At 45.9% G+C, this 22,094-nt stretch overlaps 1 protein-coding gene across 1 annotated transcript in view; it reads right to left on the bottom strand.

The window, feature by feature from the left end:
• Positions 1–16,378, bottom strand: part of LOC144095604 (uncharacterized) — a 102,481-nt gene extending 86,103 nt beyond the window's left edge. The window contains exons 1-6 of the mRNA XM_077629280.1: positions 16,265–16,378; positions 15,409–15,502; positions 14,799–14,874; positions 12,620–12,749; positions 8,080–8,188; positions 7,115–7,261 (exon numbers count right to left, since the gene is read on the bottom strand). Of these exons, the coding sequence (XP_077485406.1) occupies positions 7,115–7,261; positions 8,080–8,188; positions 12,620–12,749; positions 14,799–14,874; positions 15,409–15,502; positions 16,265–16,280 (572 nt within the window). The 5' untranslated portion in view covers positions 16,281–16,378. The remainder of the gene's footprint in view (positions 1–7,114; positions 7,262–8,079; positions 8,189–12,619; positions 12,750–14,798; positions 14,875–15,408; positions 15,503–16,264) is intronic.
• Between the last annotated feature and the right edge of the window lie 5,716 nt (positions 16,379–22,094).

Raw genomic sequence — 22,094 nt, forward strand, 5'->3', positions numbered from 1 at the left:
GAGCACGCCATTGGCGGCCACGACCGCAGGCCCAGCGACGGCAGAGCCGTAAACAGCGGCGGCGGGGACGCCCAAAGGCACCTGACCTGTGCTCGGCTCGGCTGGCACCAGGCGACGGAGTTCGCGCCGGAGAGCTTCCATCTCCCCAGCCTGGGCAGTCAGACGGGCCTCCCATGCGTCCATCCGTTGGGTGACTGTATCCAGGAGGCGCTCAACACCGGCGTCCGGCTGCTGCGAAGAGCCGAGCCTCTCCGAGCGCCTAGGTCTAGCGGCGCCGGCCGCCGCGTCGTCGGCGCTATCGGCTGGTGGTGGACTCCTGTCGTCTGGCACGTCGGGTGCTTGATTCTGGGAGTGGGTGAGCGGCATGATCCCACCGCTGCCACCAAAATGTTACGGTGTGGGATGCCACGGGGTGGCCACGGGCCCGCCCAGAGAAATATAGCAGCAGTACGGAGGAGAGCCGGCGAAGCACGACCGGCGGCGGCCAAGCTTTCTCGTTCTATCTCCCTCGTGCTAGAGCCGCGCGCTCGCCGCTCGCGCTCGCTCTCCGCCTCTTCTTTTATTCCCGTATCAATATCAACAACTTGGATGCTTGCTTGCTTGCTGGACGGGTCGAACCGAACATTGCTCTGCACGCCCCATGAGGTCAAGCCGCGCCTGTGCTGAGGAGAGCTACACATGCCCGAGGCTCTATAAAACTTCCACAAGGGCTCCAAAAGCATGTCAGGCACGTACCATGCGGGAAAGCATCTCGCAGAGCCAACACGACCTCCGAGTCTCCGACATATCAGTGGGCTCTTTTAATAGCCTGTCCGCACGTGAATAATCATGCCGCCAATGAGTACGAAACGATTAGCACAGAGGCATGTAGTGTGTCCCCTCGCGTCATGTCCTTGCGTGCCCTTGCTTGTGTCCTTTTGTCCTATCGCGGGGTCACTCTTCGAGGACTGATTGCTGTGGAAACTTCACACAAAGCTGCACACACAAAGAGAGCTGAACTCTTATAAAGCAATGAAATTAGAATCGGAAGTAGCAGCCTTTACATCCCTTTTCGTCTTTTAGCAGAGCTTGGCGATGGTGGCACGCGTCTCATACGCGAGAAAATCCAAGGAACGGTGTCGTGGTTCAGGCATGCCTGCTTGATAGAAAGCCCTACAGATCGCATTGAGGACAAGCTCTGCAGTGCAACTGCCGCTCTGACGAAACTGCTTCGAACAGAGTGCGCTTGCTTTGGCCGGCTTGAAATTCTCCCTCTTCAGAGTTGCGACCCACTGCGCTGCGAGCTTTTGATTTGTGGGAAACAGTAAAAGACTACACAGTCGCGGCAGTTGTTGTTTGTGCACCCGAAGGCAGAGCAGTACCTCGTGTTTAACTTTGTGCTTGAACTGAGATGACACATTTTATACGTCCGCAACGCACGCAGCACGAGGAACAACGCACACAGCGCAAGAAATAAGCTCGCTCGGATGGTTCGAAGTATCCCCGGCGCCTCAACGTGTCTTCACGTTGGTCGATATGGACGAGGTTTCCTTCTCTGCTGTTCTCTTCCACTGCGCTCTCGCGGGACGCGGGAGATTCGTAAACCACCTCTGTATCCCTGTAATGTGTTTCGGCAAGGGGAGGTTGGGTAGGGATAAGATATGCGCGCGGTGGTTATTGAAGCGAATTTGCAGAGGGTTGATGGTCTCCCCAATATACTGCATACTTTACACACTGCATTCTAGGAGGTATATAACGTTGCAGGAATTGCAATCACAGTTGCCATTAATTTTATATTTGAAGCTTGAAGCTGTGCTTACTGCACAGCTTGATGTTTGTGTTTGCAGACAAGGCATATGCTTTTTTCACAGGGCCAGCACCCCAAAAACGGCAGGTTTTTGTTTTTGAGTGTATTAGAAAGTTTTGATGATTTTCGGTCGTCTGTAGACTGCGTGAGGGGAGCAGTGAGAACTTTGGCGAGGCGCTCGCTTTGTTCGAGAATGTTGAAATGTTTCCTGTCGATTTTGTTTACGTTAGGCGGGTTACTGGTGAAGGTAAGTACGAGATTTGCCCAGTGATCTGTTTGCTCGTTGTATCGACGTCCCTCCTGTATTTGGTCTCGGTTGAGTTTAGATGACATTTCAATGACATCGTCGACAAGGGGGGGTGTGGGGCTATCGCTGGTTAATGAGGACTTATCGCATGCGTTTAGAATTCTTAACGAAGTCTTCTTCTTGAGAATATATTCTTCTAAATCGATGTGCCTGAGAGTATGGGATGCTTGTTTTAGATTGACGAGGATGGCAGGTTTTGAAGTGTAGGTAGTTTTGACGGTCCGTAAGTTTTCTTATACATTGGTGGTAAGTGAGCCTTCGTTTACCGAAATCTCAACATCTAGGAAGTTAATTCTAATGTTGGAGTACGTGTAAATGAAAGATATGTTGGGGTGGGCGATAGTTGGCATGCAACAGCTGCTGCTGTTGCATGCTAACTAACGCTTGTACTTGCTCTTGTGTACTGTTGTCATTGCGTCAACCGAGCTGCAAGACTATTTTCCCCTTTGCCCAGTGGCAATGTCAAACGAACTTGTTAAACTTTTTGAGGAACGTAAACGAGAACTTACACAAGAGTTCCGCGAACTACGGGAAAGTCTTGAAAGAGACATAAGAAAGGACATCCGCGAGATAAAGAACAGTCTAGACTTCATAAACGAGAATTATGAAGAAATGAAAACGTCCGTGAACCGCATTGAATTGAAAAATGGAGAGCTAAGAACATCTGTAGTAAAACTAGGAAAGTAACGAGACGCTTTGCATGCTCAAGTTCAAGAGCATGAAGTGAAACTTCTACAAAATGAACAGCACATGTGGTGTCACAACGTTGAAGTGAAAGGTGTTCCGAAGACGCAAGACGAGAATGTCATGGATATCACAAAAAAGATAGCGAAGGCTATTAAGATGCCCCTTGATAGTGGAGACATCGAGGTCTGTCACCGCGTTCGAACTACGGGGAATACAGAAGCGCCAAATATAGTGGTGCAGTTTGTTCGCAGATCAGTTCGTGACTGCTTTCTTGAGAAAGCTTGAAAGCTGAGGATAACGTCAGAGGACATTGAACTTGAACCCAAAACTCCCACCTTCATTAATGAGCACTTGACTCCTTCCATGAAAAAACTGTTCGGTGTGGCAAATGCAAAAAAGAAGGAGTGGAAATGGAAATATGCATGGACTCGGAATGGTAAAATATTTGTGCGCAGAACGGATACCTCAGCAGTCATGGCGATCACCAAGTTTGATGATTTGCGTCGAATTGTTGATTTATACCGGCGGACACCTAAAATTTGTTTCTCGACATGGGTTATCGGCCACACGAAATTAAGGATATAGTGAAACCAAAAAAAATCTGTTTAGTCAGCTTTTCATTTAAACGTCAGATCCTTAACAAACAAAGAAGATGAATTAACTGTTTTACTCGATACTTTCGGGGTGTCACTAACAGCGACCATGTTAACTGAAACCTGGTACACACCAGCATCAATTGTTTTTCACCGTCCTGGCTATCAGTGCTTCTATCAAAACCGCGAAGATAAAAGGGGAGGCGGCGTCGCGCTTTTGCTTAGAGAAAGATTATCGTGTGAAATAGTCGTAGAATACACGACGACAACTGCTGATTACGAAGTGCGCACTCTACGAAGTTCTAACAAACTTTTCTGTGTTATTTACAGGCCACCATCTGGTGCCATTAATCATTTTGAATTTCTTGAAACGACTTTTAGCTACGCAACTGATCAGTCTATATATATGGTTCTAGGTGGCGATATTAACATAAATATGCTTTCATTGAGTCCATCCCAAAAAGAACTCCAGTATTTAATTGCCGCTAATGGTTTTTTAGCGTATTAAAAAGCCGACCCGAGTGACTTTAGAAAGTGAATCTTTATTAGATGTATTCATTACAAATGTTGACAGTAATTTAGTAACTGCAGACGTAGTATATACCGACATTACCGATCATCTTGGAATCGTCATGATTGCTGATAAAGCTGTACATGTTAATTACAAAAGGCAAATAATTTATACACAATCTATAACGAAAAAAAATCTTGAATCCTTTCTTGCTGCGATTAGCCAACAGACCTGGAACCACCTTTCTGAGGAAGATAGTAGTGATACCGCTTACCTTAACTTCATCACCACATTCAAGGCTATATATGATGCACATTTTCCACTAAGAAAGACAGCCACATCATCAAAAGCACGGAAACTCTGGATAACGTCCGACTTACTCCAAATGATCAAGCATAAGAACCGATTGTACGCACAGTTTGTACAATCAAAAGATGAAGAGTTGCTTCGGCAATTCAAAAATTACAGAAATAATCTAACATCAAACCTAAGAATGGCTCGAGACTCCCATTTCACAAATGTATTTTGGAGCCCTGAAGAACAGCGATAGGTTGTAATCTGGCGAAAACTGAATTGCTTATTGCAACAAAATTATTCTTTTCCAGGATTATTCTTTTTGTGGATTTTCGGTAACACGTAGACTCGGCCTGGTGACGGGTGTGGTGCGGTGAGGGCTTTAGATAACCGTAGGGATATGTCTTCATTCTTTGCATAATAATAATAATTGGTTTTTTGGGGAAAGGAAATGGCGCAGTATCTGTCTCATATATCGTTGGACACCTGAACCGCGCCGTAAGGGAAGGGATAAACGAGGGAGTGAAAGAAGAAAGGAAGAATGAGGTCCCGTAGTGGAGGGCTCCGGAATAATTTCGACCACCTGGCGATCTTTAACGTGCACTGACATCGCACAGCACACGGGCGCCTTAGCGTTTTTCCTCCATAAAAACGCAGCCGCCGCGGTCGGGTTCGAACCCGGGAACTCCGGATCAGTAGTCGAGCGCCCTAACCACTGAGCCACCGCGGCGGGGCATTCTTTGCAGGTTGATCCAGAGTCTCTGCTACAAAATAATGGTATTGCGGAGTTGGGTCTGCTTCGAGACGTTGAGAGAAACAAATGTTAGAGAGTTGTCTCAAGCCTTCTTACATTTTTTTGCGGTTCATGACAACTATACCACCTCCTTTATCCGCTGGCATTATGATTATATCTGTCCTCCTGCTGAGAGCCTCCAATGCGTCCTGTTTGTTTTTAGACAAGTTCTGCTTCCATCGAGTGTGGTTTTTGTAGGCATAAATTATGTCCTTCTGACGGCGTTAATGTACATGTCCAAATGATTGCCCCTTCCTTTATTAGGAGTCCAGTGGTGGTTAGTAACTAAGAATTCTCTGCTATCCGCGGTAAACTGTGTCCGATCAAAAAAGTATTCCCGGAGTCGCAACATTCGTGCAAAGTTATCCAAATCTTCTAACACCGAGAATTCGTTGTATTTACCAGTGGTAGGGCAAAATGTAAGGCCTCGAGAGAGGACCGATCTTCCCTCCGTCGTTAGGGCCATGGTTGATAGATTAATGATGTTATGCTCGAAACCAAAGTCAGTGCTTGTAACCGCAGGATTATTATTAGTAGCTGCTTCCCTTCCAGATCGTTCTATGCTTGCTTTCTGTACTGTTTATATTTGTGCCGTTCTATTCGATTTGTTGTTGGAGCTGACTGTAATAGTGGGGTTATTATTAGTAGCTGCCTCTGCTGTTTGTTCTTTTTCGCTTGTTATTGAATTTGACCACGCGAGGTGTGAAACCCCGTCTGGAATGAATTTTTTGCTTTCGGTCTCGTGTACCTCAGTCGCTCTCTTTTACTCCAAGAGCATAAGCTCGGTGACCTCCGGCGCGGCAAGGAGAATTTGACGAGCACGACTCTCTTCCATTCTCAGAGCCACCAGCGCCTTCTCAAAGTGGGCAATGTTAACCACAAGCAAATTTAGAGAGGCAGATTGTAGTATAGGATTCCAATTATCCTTCTCTTCACACAGGTCACCTAATGACTGTGTTACCGACACTTGTAAACCTTTTAGTACGATTTTTTATTGAAGATAGGCCTTTAAGCTATGAATATGTATTCCATGCCTAATTCGTTTATCCAAAATTTTCTTAATTTTAAAAACTTGGAGTTATTTGAAGAAGGCAGTCGTTAGGATGAGGGAGAGAGAGTCGGCGTACTCACGCGGCCTGAATGTCATTGTTGACGAACCTGTTGTGCCGAACCGCAGCGCTTGCGGAGTTAGCAGCGTGAAAGAGGGGTGCTGGGAAGTTCTTTTTTCCGGCTGGATATCGTATCAGCATGGCCCTCAATCGTAGAAGGCAGCTGACACTGCGCTGCACTAGAAGGGCCTGATGCTCCACCGGGGCCTGCTGGAGTGTTGGCGCCGCTCGCTCCGGATATCAGTGTTGTGCTGGGAGTGGTGGGGGTATACACATGGTTGGCCTTATATGGAGGTTGCTGCCGGTTGGTTCTAGCGGATAAGCCTGTTGCTGAAGTGAGTCTCTAGGTGATGCTGTCTCGTGCTGTGTACCTGGGGTCTTCGAGGTTGTGGGAACAACTTTACTGTCCAATTTGCGAAGAGGTGGTGGCCGCGTTGGTGTCGGCAGTAAAACTTTGCGTTGGGTCGTGGCTGATCGTGCACCGGCCATCTCGAAGAACCCTGGGTTTTCTTGCGGTTTTGTTGGGACGGCATCCTCGTAGGGCCAGTGTTTTATCCTCCTCTACCTGTCGTTGCGTCTCCGCGGTGGTCGGGAACTGTGAATCTCCGGCTTGTATGTCTTTTTCCTGGTGGCTCTTGAGACCCTCTGAGTAGGTGCGAGCTAATCGGGTATGACACTGCAGGGGGAACCGGCTGTAATCCTCTCTTGTCGGCAGGTGGTCTTGCCATTCTGTCCGGAGATGTCGCTGGTAGTCAAGGAGGAAGTTATAAATCTGCCATGACAAGATGGAAACTCCACCAAAACTTGGAAGAACTCCATCCACTGTGAGGACACTGGACGGTGGATAGATCTACAGCGAATGGTTGAGGAAAAATACATTGGTTTCTTGTCGAAAAAGTTCAACAATTTGGCAGTTTAACCTCTCAGCCTGGCAATTGAATTTATCAACTGATCGCCAGTTACTAGAACATCGCCGGCGGTTTGTGGCGCGGGGTAGTACCAGCGTTGCATAAGTTACTTGAATTTTGGGTCACTCTGTGCGGATGATGTTGAAAGCTTCTGCATAACTTTTGAACGTGGTCCAGATGTCGTCGCTGCTGAGGTCATTTGTTCTCAAATGCCGAATCACACCGATCACACTTGGAGGCACAAAGTCCAGCAGATTCTTGAAGTCGTTGATCCTGGCTCCAAGTTGGGTAATGAAGGCCGGGGAGCAAAGACTCGCAGCGTCAAAGTATTGAAGATGCGTTTAGTCTGTGAATCTCCAATTACTGCCCATTTTGGCGAATGAAGAGGAAATTTCCAAAAACTGTTTTAGAAGCGATGCTAGCAGCCATTGAAGAAATGAAGTATAGAAAGATAAACGTATTTTGTTGCTAAAGCTAAAATGCAATTCTTAGAAAACAGCGCAAAAAGGACACGGACGACACAGAAGTGGACAGGACAGGCGCTGTCCTGTCCACTTCTGTGTCGTACGTGTCCTTTTTGCGCTGTTTTCCAAGAACTGTTACCAACTAGCCCAAACCAAGCTACTGTTACTAAAATGCAAAGTTGAGAAACGCTTCATTTAGCCATTGGTTCATTTTAGCCATATAACCCCCAGTCAAAACGAACTACAGGATTCTAAGACAGAAAATTTCTGTATTTTGGGCATGTCTTGTGTAGTCTGTCTTGTCTTCTGTAGTCTGTCTTGTCTTTTGTAGTCCTGTTTTCTGTAGTCTGTCTTGTCTTTTATAGTCTGTCTTCTGTAGTCCGTCTTGTCTTCTGTAGTTTGCCTAGTCTTCTGTAGTGTGTCTTGTGTAGTGCTCGTACACTGTGTAACAGTCGTTACTGTGTCACCTGTCAATTAACACAGGATTTGTGTTCTGGAGTAGGCAATGCACAAAAATGCACAGCTTGTTAATGGTCGCCTGTCAATTAACACAAGCTTTGTGCATTCCAGAGTAATTCGTGCAGAAAACCACTAGAATTGAAATGAAAATGATCAATATTTATTTACTGTTTCGTGCTTTTTTTCAAGCTTGCTGATGCATGCTGTCCAGCGTTGCCCTGGCCGCAGGTTCCTAGATACATCGCCCATGAGCCAAGAAAAATGGTTTTTGTCTTGGCTGAAAAAAGAAAAAATAGAGATCAGCGCTGCTACCTGCGCAAAAAAAAAATGTGAAAGCGTTGACGCCTCCTCGACACTGGTCGCCTTTCAAATTTGGCGCCATGGTTGTTTTCTCGTTGACTTGATTGGTTATCAATTAACTCCTATTTTACCCTCATTTCATCCCAGCAACGATTTCGAGTTTTCAAATTTTCCTCCATGGATTGTTCCTGCCCACTCACTGAATACCCGCCCAGTCTAATCACCCGTTCATTGCCTTTTGCTTCTCAATAATTACCTAATTGCCTCTAATTTATCATTCTTTTTTCTATCTCCCGGTTAAGTATAGGACACTTATCACTGGTCACGTGATTGCTCATTACGAGTTTTAAAACTTGGCGCCAAGCTTTGGCTTTGTCCATACTTCCAATTTTTCAAACTTGGCACTACGCTGTAGCTTCACCCTACTTTCAGCGTTTTCAAAATTCGCGCACTTTTTCTCTGGCCCAGCCACTTTTTGGCCATTTTTGGCTGTAAATAATTATCCGATTATAAAATTTTCTTTTCGAGCAGCATCCTCACATCATCCTCTGCCAATTACACAATCAATCGTATGACGCTATCTCTTCTGAGTTGCCCACAACTGCTGCGGACACGATCCCCGGCAACATAGCCTAGTAAACTTCTCACTTTATTCAAAATGTTGTAATACTGAACAAGGCTTATGACTGGCCAAGTTGGTACTGACTCACCTTAAAACCAGCCAGAACAGACAAGGAGACATGAGCTCAAGAGGTGGGACTAACAAAAATTTAATTGAAGATTTTGATTATTTGATTTGTGAGGGTTTAACGCCCCAAAGCGACTCAGGCTATGAGGGAGGCCGTAGTGGAGGGCTCCAGAAATTTCGACCACCTGGGGTTCTTTAGCGTGCACTGACAACGCACAGTACACGGGCCTCTAAAATTTCGCCTCCATTGAAATTTGACTGGCGCGGCCAGGATCGAACCTGCGTCTTTTGGGACAGCAGCAGAGCGCCATAACCACTGAGCCACCGCGGCGGCATCATTGAAGGAAAGTCGCAAAAGAAGACCCGCGAAGAGATACAAGCGCACAATAACCGAAAGCAGTGAAAGGGCGAAGTGCAATCAAAGGTCACTGGCATACTAATGAATCATCTAAAAAAGCAAATTCCTTACGGTGAAGGTTTACCGATGGCTTAGCCACACGTTTCCTTAGCCTTACCGATGTAGTAAGCCTCAACTATCTACCGACAGATTTATCCCTTCCATAAACCACTGATGTGTCGTGGAAATTAGGCGTGCAAAGAGACAGGTCATCCTCAGATTTGCATTCACAAGATTGAGCATGCAGTGCCAGATTAGAATTTGCCTTCCCCCTATAGAGCGAAAGTGCTCAGTCAGGTGCATATTCAGATATCTGCCTGTCTGCCCATATTAGTTGCAGCCATAAGGCAGTGGAACGCAATAAACTCCATTACTTGTGCAAGTTGTGAACCTTTTTTGTGACACTGTCCATTGTGGACAAGTACCCAGTTTTATCAAGCCCTTTTAATGGCGGCGCAGAGGCCTCCTGTCTTGCACTTCGCTGTTAAGACAACAGCAGCATTACGCTTTCCCGCGACATTCTTGAGACTGAAATACTGTGGAGGTAAGGTGTATCAGCATCATCGGAGTATGTGCTCCTTACCCTCGAGCGAGTGAAAACATACTATGACAGGTTGTTGAGATGGGCAAGTGGGAACCCAGCTGCTTGGAAACCTGCGACAAGAATTCGTCCTCAGTAGTGATGGCATGACTTATGTAAAGCTGATGTCATGCACACAATTGCACACCCATCAAGTGTTTCTATCTTTACTGACCTTAACCAGCGACAAATACACCTCTTCACCATCCTTCCCCAGCAACGAGTGGTCCGACTCGTAGCTAAAAAGAGCCTTCCCCGATCTTTAGCTGTAGCCCCGACAAACATATTCGTCCACAAAGCGCAGGTCTGCATCAAGAAACTGCTAACGGTTCTGCTTAGACAATTCTGATGTAAAAGACAGGCCTTGACCGCATGCCTTAAAGACTCCTAAAACATCTTGTGCCAACTTACCTGAGCCTTCTATGTCCAGAAAAATTAGATAGTCATGAACATAACGAAATGCTACTATGCCAAGGTCTTCCAAACAGGGCTCTAATGCCTTATCGACTTTAGACAAAAAAATGTTGCTGAGCAAAGATACGACCTGCGTGTAAATACCACCCTGCCAACTGACAAATGCGGATTTGAAGTAAAAGAACAATAGCCCCATGAAGCCAGCAACCGAAATCACGCAATCATCTGTAAAACCATGTTCATTGTTCACCCTGATGCAGTTTGCACATGCCTCAGAGGTCTATCATGTGACAATGAATAGTGCAGGCCCTCCATGTCGATGCTCACTGCACAGCACCTGCCCAAAGGTTGCTGTCCACAAGAAACTAGAACTCCACAGAACTCCACTTTTGTGAGTTGGTAAGGCGGTATTTACATCAGAAATCAGGCATATGCAGAGGGTCCCAGGTTGCACTGTTCCTTTGTGACATTCGTCTGTCCAGAGTCGATACCGCATCAAAACCCTGTTTGGAAGACCTCGGCATAGTAGCATTTCGTTATGTTGATAGCTACCTAATTTTTTTGCACAAGGAGGGCTCAGATAAGTTGGCACAAGACGTTTTAGAAATCTTTAGTCATGTGGTCAAAGCCTATCTTTTATGTCTGAATTTCACTAAGCATAACCGTTTGTAGCTTCTTGACTTAGACCTGCGCTTTGCGGACGACCACATATGTTGGCGCCACAGTCCAAGATCAGGAAGCCTCTTAGCTACGAGTTGAACCACTCGAGGCTGGTGAAGGACAGGTTGGCAATAGCATGCATCACGACCGCTATATGGAAGTCATGCCATCACAGTGTTTAGAATGCATTCTCGGAGCAGGTTTCCAAGCCAATGTCACCTGGGTTCCCACTTGCCCATCTCACGCACCTGTCAGAGTGCGTTTTTACTCTTTCGAGGGAACGGAACACCATTCACATGATGCTGACGTAGTTGAGCAGCACAAAAAGACGGGCTCTATACCTTATCTCCACGCCATTTCGCACCGTCCCAAGAAAGTTGCACCAAAGTATGATGTTGCTGTTGTCTTGACCGCTAAAAGTAAGGTAGGAGCTTTTTGCTTCTTCGTTCAAACTAGGCTTGATACAACTACGGGTAATCGTCCGCTATGCACAGTGGCAGATAAAAAATGTTCAACACTTGCAAAAGTAAACGGGTTTTTTGCATTCCACTGCCTCGTAGCTGAAACTACTATGGGCAGACAAGCAGATATCTGAATGTGCGCCTGGCTGAGAGGACTTTCACTGTATAGAGAGGAAGGCGAATTTTCACCTGACACTGCACGTTCAATCTCGTGAATGCAATCGGAGGACGACCTTTCTCTTTGCACGCCTGATTTCTGCGGCACATCAGTGGTTTAGGGAAGTGATGAATCTGTCCTAAAATATGTGAGGCTTACTACATCAGTAAGGCTAAAAACAAGTGCCTGGCTGAACCGTCGGTGAACCTTCACTGTAAGAAATTAGTTTTTTAGATGGTTTACTAGTACGTCAGTGCCTTTCGATTGTTTTTTGCCCTCTCACTGCTTTGGGAATTTGCGTGCTTGAATCTCTTTGCAGGTCTTCTTTTGCCACTTTCCTTCAATAAAATTTCAGTTGTTAGACCAGCCTCATCTTGTGCTCATCTCTTCTCCTGTTTTGTGTCTTCCGGCTGGTTTTCAGATGTAATACTGAATGCCGGAAGACAGCCATTTTAGAGTCAAGTGCACTTATAATGGCCACAGCTATAATGAATGTTCATTTATTACAAAAAATAGTGCTTACTTCATTAATTCATGCATGAAGTATATGACACTGCATCAAAATAAAAAAAGGACTAAGCCTCTAACCCTCATGGCCAAACTGCAGTTACAGCAAACAAAAGGACACCATAAACCTGCCCCACATGCAAAAGCTTGCACTTCAGGCCAATGCAGAAATAAGATCAGATTACTTCCCAAACTGCATGACACTGCCATGCAAAGCAAAGATTGTGACAGGCAATAAAGGAGCAACAAAAAAGCGAACTGTAGGTAACAGCCAATCTCATGCAGACAAGCTACAAGGTCAGGCCAACATAGACGTGAAAGAAATTTAAAAAAAAAGCCACAACAAGCACATAATAATTTTTAAGGTTTTCACAGCCCTTTAAATGGCAAATACTTTCCTGAAAAAACATAACAGAAGCGGCAATTTTTTTTCGGCAATCAATTTTTTTCATGTACTTCATTATTCTTGAAACATGGGCGGGCATAGAGTAGTCAGATTAGTGCATGCGTTCCTAAGCAATGCCATGCCAAAAACTGTACTTACAGAAAAAGCTTGCCTTACTGAGTGAATACCACTGGCCATCCACTAATTTCCCAGCCTGCTCCAGGTCCCTGGCAAAAATCACACGCAACTTGGTGGCTTGCACAACTTCCATGCAACTCTTGGTCTTTAGCTGGAAAAAAATTGAGGGATAAGCGAGATATCAAAATTTACATGCAATGCTTTGTTTCAATGACCGACTAAGAAAAAAACAGCGGTTTCTGTGAGCGCAACTATTTTTTCTCACTAGCTTTCTACAGTAAACCACGTTGATCGGGACCTAATTCACACTGACTTGCTGCACGGCCCCAGCACTACTGTGTATAGCTCTATGGTTTCAAATGCTTGTTAGCTCTGAGCCCTTGGGCTCGCACTCGTTAATGCAGAAAACCACGGAAAGGGCAACCAGAGCTTCGAGTTTTAAGCCATAGGTATTCAGAAGCTCAGTGGTCTGTGGGAGAACTTTTGGCTGGGTGACACAGTAGCAAATGCTGCTCCAGCTACTTTCACTCCATTGCAAAAAACTCGCACAGCAGAGACCTGTCCTCCATTTTGCATTGCAGAAACAATCACTGAAATTCAAAGCATGCATACTAAATGCACACCTACCTTCCAACAGAGCTTCATAATAATGGGTATATATATTGGAATGAAATACCAGTCAGTACATGTAGTTTTCAGTTTATCCAAAAATTATAGGCAACCGACAAACAATAAACGTTAAAAGAGAAATAAAATAACCAGAATTATATAAAAAATCTGTCAGAAGAATTATGTGACATCCACTACACTCCAGCAGTTCTTTGGTTTTGTGCACCGTCAAACCACACTTTCTTACAGGCACATTTGCACAGAAATTGCGTTGAACCTGATTTTTAAGAATCCTTTTTTGGTGCAACAGTAGGGAGAAACCAGGTTTTACTCAAAAACGAAGGGCCCTACACATTGCATCACAAGCCCAGATGGTGCACTTGAGTCGCCTCTTATGCTTATGCAAGAAACAGGAACAGAGATATCTTGACTAAATCAAAAAAAGAGGAAGTGCAATGCATGTGTAATGCAGAGAAGATAGAAGCAATTCCACACTAAAACACTGGGAGGATTCAAAGAGTAGGTGAATGCATGAATGGGTGGCAATCAGATGGCTAAATGAGATTAGGAAATTTGAGGAAAAAGGGTGGTAGCATGTGGCACAGGACACAGTTACCTAAAATGAACTAGAGAACCATTGTTCTGCACTAATTTTAACAGCACATTCACACGACAGACAAAATCACTAACTCCAGGAACGGACTGTGCATCATGCAACTCAATGTCAATCACCATTGCAAATGGCACCAGCACCGCAGACTGCACATGAGGAAAAGTACATATTTTTGCTCTCAACCTTGAGCAGCAGTCAGCTGCACTTTTAAGAGCAAAGCTCTAAAGTACGGCAACATTGGCACTTTGTTTTACTGACATCAAGGTGCTTGTGAGCGTGCAAGTCCCATGTTTGTTTTGCACCAAATGTGTTAATTGCGAGGTATGTTTAACTAAAGAGGGGCATCTAACATGGGCATCAGCTCTTCATTACTTCTCTTCTATATCCCTCCCTTATATCACGGTTCAAGTGTCCACCAAAATGTGAGACAGTTACTGTTACATTTCCTTGAATTTTCCTTCAACTAATTTTAAATTTTTCAAGTATACAGCTTTAAGAAGGTAGAGGTACAAACTGTGCAGTATGTTATGGCAATAAACCAGCAATAAATCTGTGCTGACAGCAGCTTGCCCAGTGCATTGCAAGGATGCTATGCCATACAAGGATTGGTGTCATCGTGCAATGTTTCATTACTGACCGACAATTTGGTCTCTGTAGCAGAAATACTGGTAAACCATCATTGCAGAGCACAATGTTTTTAAAGGGATAAATGAACATAATGGTCCTTTTCGAGGACACATATGCATACCAGGCAACAGGTGTGCAATGTCAAAGCACGTTTATGTTAGCAGCTGCGTCAAGAGCTACATCAGTGACTATATTTTGTACAAGTCTACAGTTCCGGTAATTATAAGCTGAAGTACTGCTGTGAAGTGCATGTAGAGTTTCATGCATTTCTAAACCTAGCTGCAAGCCTATATTGAAAATATTTTTCTAAATAGGCAGCTAAGATATGCATCACTGAAAAAGAATAACTACCATGAACGGATCAGGAGGGATGACACAGCCGAAGGCAGGAAGCCCGCATGGCCCAATAGATGCTGGCCGCTGGCAACTGCAAATAAATACATCCAGAGGAACAGCTGTCAGTGGCTGTAGCCATGTCATGAATGACAAGAGAGGAAATCGTCTACTGCTTTAAAAACTAAACTTAGACGTTATATAAGTAAATAAAAAACCAATGAGCTATCCCATGACAAAACAAATGAACAGATTTTATGTAATGCACCCATATACATTCTTTGAGAAGAGTCACAATGACTGTTATAACCACACTGAAAAATGAGCTGGCTGAAATACCGCACACCAATTTGAATATAGGATGTGCAGGTTTTCATGAATTCCTATCATGGTGCCTTGCACCAATGTCTAGGTATTAAATTGAAAGTTGCAACCAGTCTGCCTTGGTTAAATGAGAAGAGAGAATGGAAAAAAGCATGCCTTCACTTACAAGAAGCTTGATATCTCACAGCACAGCTTAGCATCATAGAAAAATTGCTAGCGCATTTAACAAATCTGCATACAATTAAAAGCTGCACAAATTTGTCGACTAGCAATGCAAGTAAGGGCAAGAGAAACAAAAAAATACCAAAGAACACTCGTGAGTGTGGCGAAGGGAGGTCTGTGGGTAGGATCCCGTGCCTGGGAAGAGTTCCGAGCTGGGAGAATCGCCGGCACCACAGCTGATGGCATGCCACCAAGAATAAATAACAAAGCGAAAATAACTACCAAAAAAGCATCGACAATGGCGAACGACTTGAATGCGGGCCGCAAAAGCGAGGGATTATAGCGAAAAGGTAGAAATCCTAAATAATTGTGCAGTTGCATCTCCGACAGCTCGCAGTGCTCAGAAGGAGAGGAAGCATCAACGTTTACAGCTCAGGAGACGGAAGATAGATCTAACTTTGACATAACACTGCCTCAAATACTGTTCCACTGGGGAAGCACAGACAAGTTTACAAATGACAAGGCGATGAATATGAACTAGCCTTTCGCATGCGATCACTGTCTCAGAATTTAGTAAGACGCATATTAAGGCACAAGCACTAATCCGATGAGTACTAACCCTGAGCAAAATAGTGCGGTGTCTGATCGCAGCTGGCCTAGTGCGATCGCTCCGCCGCGCGGCACTTCTCGCTCATCGTCTTCAACGCAATGCAAATCCATGCTTTTCCACCGAGTGTCGAAGCGCTAGCAAGCGAAAGCGTAACTCTGTTGTGATATCTGGTGCCATTTTTATTTACCACGGCACGCGAGTACTACATGCGCATAAATACAATGAGAACAACACTTGTCATGCAGGATATAGGCCCTGCTTTTTTGGCGCCGCAATATAGCTGCGGCAACCGCAGGCGGACTGCCTCCACTCACATCCCTATATAGCCGCATAGAAATAGCGCGTGTGAATACAGATCATGAGCAGAGAAACGCAGAGCGGGACTCACCGGACATGCGATTCATCCAGGCTTAGTAAAATGGCGCAGGAGTCTTCGTTCCCTCTACAGATGACAAGACGTCGCAGCGCTGTCTTTCCTCATGGCTTATCCGTTGAAACTCGTCAATGTTGAGATGCCGAAATCCTGGTCGCTGGCTTCCAAAACACACTCCTGCTCACCTTCCTATTGAATGAGTTCTTCACACGTGTCCGCCGTACAAGTACTCAAGCAATGCCTCAAAGAGGCAAATAATCCAAAACACGACGCGTCGGTTGCGCTGCAGTGGCGCCGACGGCTGCGCTTCGTGTCGGTGAAAAAATGCAACCGACAAAAAAATTTGTTTTTTAAACCATTAATATTTATATTATCTTCACAACAAAGACACTGCATTTATTTTAAATTATTTTTAGATTATTTAAGAATACTAAAGCGCTTTCAGTTACTTTTTCTGGCATGTCGTTTGTAGAAGCTGCGATCCTGTGATCCCCTGAAGTGACCCGGATGCCCTAGCAGACGACGGAGCAGACGACGGTGTTGACAGAATGCAATTTCGTTTGATGCCAGATAAAATCACTAAGTTGCGACAAAAACAGCGAAGAAAAGCGCCGTATCTCAAGCTGGCGAATATTGTGGATAAGTTGAACGCGATTGGCACGATGGAGAGTAGCTGCGATGCATTAATTTGCGCGACACTGGCACGCTCACCGGAGATCATGAAACTTAACAGCTTAATCGGTGACCAGTACAAGCGGATTGTTTTGATATCAACTGCGTTACGAAACTAAGTCGGTACTTGCGTCTCACTTTAGCTAATATGCAACAGTGGCTAGCACTCGCCGCATCCTGATCGCGTGTAGTTTAACAAGCAAGAGCCCACTAGCGCATCGAAGCAACAGTGTTTTCGAGTTCGTATCGTCACGATAAATACGAGCTGTTTCGGCACGTACTGGAATTGAAGTTCTCAGCCTGTGCGTCACGGACGGTGACGATGGCGTCGCGGACGATCTTAACTAGGACTCGCCGCAACGCAGCCGATAACCCAAGCATATGGGCGTTAAAGGTTGTTCACCAGTACTCCAAACGTGGGCATAAAGTATCGCTCAGTCGCAGCGCCAGTCGCTCGCTTCTCGATTTTCCAGCATTCCGAGTGAAGGTCGCAAGCTGTTGAGCCAATCAGTGAGTCCGCCGGAGTGAGCGAGGCGAGCTTTCGGGAACGACGCCGCCCGCGGGCGCGCCGGGCAATGAACTACGCGCTACCCCCTGGCTGCCCTAGTCGTCGCTAAGCCTAGCCTGTTTCACATCGATGCAGCAGCTGAGTGCACTTCGAAACTGGCTAGCGCTGAGGTGCTGCTCTCGTCATCGTTTCACTGTGAACCTCGTCTCATAGTAAAACAAAGATATGCTCGGTTTCCGCGACACCTTCAGGAGCGGAGCCAGCTGAGGCCAGGAGAGCCGCGATTGAGCAGCAGCAATTAAAGGCGCCGTGGCGAGACATTTATTTGTATTCCTGTTATCGCTTCTACCAACGACTCGTTATTGGCTAACGATACTCCATCCGACGGCTTAGTATGGACTTGAACAAACATTACTATCGCATTTTTCTCACGCTGGCGGCCGGTATTCAGGCTGGCATGCCGCGCCCGTACGTTATCATGTCGCTCAACTGTATGGCCGTGGTGCACATCAAAACCCCCAGACATCCTCCTTTTCGCTCAGATTGTCATAGCACACAGTCACACTAGGACCAGAGTAGTTTAGAGGACCGAGCGCGGGTGCACAGGAGCTAGACTGTGTCAAAGCAGGCGAAACTCTTTAAAGCCCGCGGTTGACGTCAGTCCCAAGACATTATTCTCATTTCGACCAAGAATCAAATCGGTTCAAACTCGCCGGCCGCCGCATTTCACCTTCGGCTGCATACGCTGCTGTCTATATTTAGCGACATTTTCGTGTCAGCGTCATGAAATTTTCAGTGAAGGCAATGAACGACGTCGTAAAGTATTTTTTTTTGCTATTTTATGATAAGCACCACGTCATTGCCGCTAACAAAAATTCTCCGCCAACACTGCATCAGCGTTGGAGCGTTAGCTACGAGAGCTTCAAGTCTTTAGATCGGCGTGCTAAATCGGGGTGCTCAGCAAACGTGGAGAAGACAAAATACAAACATCTGAGGGCGTTTCGTTTCGGAAACATTCGTTCTAAGATACAAGCAGCGTCAACTACTTCAAAGATTTTGCACTACTATTGCGATTTACAGCCACCTTCGCTATATCCGGTATGTTTCCTCCTTATATATCAGTTAACGCATTTTATAAACGTGTGCATTACAACAAGACGAATTGTTTGACCGCATCCGGAACCCTCTGCGACAAACGAGTAGGCCATATGGCTGTCTGGAAGTCCCCGGAATGCACGGTTTGGGGGCGAAAAGGTCGTCGGTGCGAATCCCACACATATTTTGGGCTTCATCTAAATATTTATTTTATCCTCAGGAACATGACAAGTCAAATGGCACCACTTCGATTGTTATGCGTCAAACGGGCGGCCCCCAAATTTGATGCAAATGGGGGTCCCCGGTGTTCCACTTCTTTAGCCGCTATACTGGCATATGTAAAACGGATCGAAGGTATCTGTGACAACTGAGGCTCTACGCGCCAGCTGTTGCTATGTGATACAGTGTGGTAACTGTCTTGGCCAATTTGACCTTCCCTGCAGACAGACGTGTCCTTGACAAACGCAAGCAGTGAGAGCTGACGCTCTTAGAACTGAAACGCGGAAAATTGATATCGGGGTTGCTTTGAACATTTATACAGAGAACTGCGTGCATATACACACATGCTGCCTTTGTGTAGCCGGATGACTATGGCGAGTAATTTTCCCTGATTGACGATTAACGACATTCTGTTCCGTGACGCGCGTATAAGTGCCCTTGGCCTTTTTCTGCGCATGTGGTAGCAGCAGTACATTATGTTACATGCCTTGAACAAGTCACAGAAGCCAAGAGGACACTGACTTTCAGTAGCGTCATTCGACTTGCGCACACCGATTGGTGTGCAGGCGCTGTCGTGGCTGCAGCTAAATGCCGCCACCGCAAGCGCGTGCGGATACGCAGGCACCGCTGGCTTCGTCGCTTGTGCATTACAGCTTTTTGGGCTTTCAAAGCCGCATTATACTCTTGAGCATGCACTACTTTCTTCACATTGTCATGTGGGAACAGAAGGGAATTAGGTGAGTGCTCGAGCAGTGCCTTTCCTCTAAGCCAATTCTCGTTCGGTGAGAGAGCCAGGTCGCGGGAAGCGAGTTGAAAACTCGATTCGCCATTGTGAATGAGCACTTCATTTCGCTCGGTGCCCGTCGCCAACAGACCAGAGCACCTCGCATCCTCTTCGCGACTCGCCACAGTGAACGCGCTTTGAAGCATCTTTGGTCAATTTGATCCTATCGCTGTCACACGACAGCACGACAGTATTTATAGAATTCTGCAGTAAAACAATAACCCTCACCAGGAATCTGTCGAATGACACATCCCACGATAGGTATCTATCGCGCGGCACAATCCACGACAGGTATTTGTCGCGCGACTCATCCCACGACAGGTATCTGTCGCGCGGCATATCCCACGACAAGCAGCTGTGTCGCGCCACAGGCCGCACGACAGGTGCTTTTGTCGCGTGAAAAGAGGCGCGATAGAAGTCTGTCGCGCGACTGAACCCACGACAGGCAACTTTGCTGAGGCACGCAATCTCTGTCGCGCGGCACGACTCCCTCTGTCGCGCGACAGTACCTGCGACACAAACCTGTCGCGCGACAAATGCTGCGACAGGGACCTTCTTCGCACTACAAAATGCAGGAAAGATGTCTGTCGTGCGGCAGAACCTACTACAAACAACTTTGTCGCGCGAAAGAACTCACGACACGAAGCTTGTCTCACGACACAAGGCACGACAAGACAGCTTGTCTTGCGACACAAAATTATGTGGCGCGACAGGCGCGCGACAAAAAATTCTTTCGTGCGTTTGGATCGGGCCGATATAGCCATTTAGTCATAGAGGGACCCAAAATTGAAGTAACTTATGAAACGCTGGGACTACCCCGCGCCCCAAACCGCCGGCGACGGTCTAGTAACTGGTGATTCGTTGATAAATTGAAACGCCGGGCTGAGAGGTTCTAGTGCAGCGCACCGTCAGCTGCATTTTACGGTCGAGGGCCATGCTGATACGATATCCAGCCGGAAAAAAGAACTTCCCAGCACCCCCCTGTCATGCAATGATCTCCGCAAGCGCTGGGGTTCGGCACAACGGGTTCGTCAACAATGACATTCAGGCCTCGTGAGTACACCGACTCTCGCTCGCTCATCCTACCGACAGCCTTCTTCCAATAACTCCAAATTTTTAAAATTAAGAAAAATTGTGGATAAACGAATTAGGAATGAACTACATATTCATAACATAAAGGCCTATATTCAATTAAAAATCATACCAAAAGGTTTACAAGTGTCGTTAACACCATCAATGGGTGACCTGTGTGAAGAGAAGAAGGATAATTGGAATCGTATACTACAATCTGCCTCTTTAAATTTGCTTGTAGTTACCATTGCCCACTTTGAGAAAGCGTTAGTGGCGCTGAGAATGGAAGAGAGTCGTTCTAGTCAAAAAGTTTTTTTACCACGCTGGAGGCCACGGAACTTACGCTCTTGGAGGAAAAGAGAGCGACTGAGGTACGCGAGACCAGACGCAAAAAATTCATTCGCGACGGGGTTCCACACCTCGCCTGGTCAAATTCTATAAAAAGCAAAAAAGAATCAAGAACGGAGGCAGCTAATAATAATAACCCCACTATTACAGTAATCTCCAACAACAAATCCAATAGAACGGCACAAACATGAACAGTTCAAAAAACACGCGTAGAACGACCTGGAACAGAAGCAGCTACTAATAATAAGCCTGCGGTTACAAGCACCAACTTTGGTTTCCAGCATAACATCATTAATCTGTCAACCAGCACCCTAACGACGGAGCAAAGATCTGTCCTCTCGCGAGGCCTTGCATTTTGCCCTACCACCGGGCAAATACAACGAATTATTGGTGTTAAAAGATTAAGACAACTTTGCACGAACGTTGCGACCCCGGGAAAACTTTTTTGATCGGGCACAGGTTACCGCGGATAGCAGAGAATTCTTCGTTACTAACCACCACTGGACTGCTAATATAGGCAGGGACAAGCAGTTGAACGTGTACATTAATGCCGTCCAGAACATAATTTACGCCTACAAGAACCGCACTCCAAGCAGGCAGAACACTTCTAAAAACGAACTGGATGCATTGGAGGCTCTCAGCAAGAGAACAGATACTTGCGTATTCCACAGTTGGTCTTACTATTGATTTATAGGCTTGTAGTTTGACATCCGATGGTGCACCTTTTAGCTTCTGGTAAGGTTTCGTTGAGTTGCTCCACAAGTGTTTTGTACATGATCACTCCAGTTTAAGTAATGACTAATCATGATACCTAAATATTTAAATTTATTAGAACGCTTTAGTGCTCTGTTAGTCATTATGTACGGGAACGCCAATGACTTGTTCTTGTTTCACACAATCATAGAAGTTGACTTTTCGTAACTAATTTTCGTGTCCCACCTTACACATTAATCATACACAAGCTTCAAAGAGTCATTCAAGGGCGGGGCACGCGAGTGCACGCATCTCTCATTTTTATCTGTTGCTCTATTTAGCCACCGTCTGTTTCTGTGCAACATACTCGCCCCCGCTCTGTTGTCGCCTTGACTGGTGGCTATTGTCCGCTCCCGCTCCTCCTTTTTCTTTTTTTTCCTGGGCCGGCTCCCCGC

Source organism: Amblyomma americanum, chromosome 6 (genome assembly GCF_052857255.1).
Source record: "Amblyomma americanum isolate KBUSLIRL-KWMA chromosome 6, ASM5285725v1, whole genome shotgun sequence".
Lineage (NCBI taxonomy): Eukaryota > Metazoa > Arthropoda > Arachnida > Ixodida > Ixodidae > Amblyomma > Amblyomma americanum.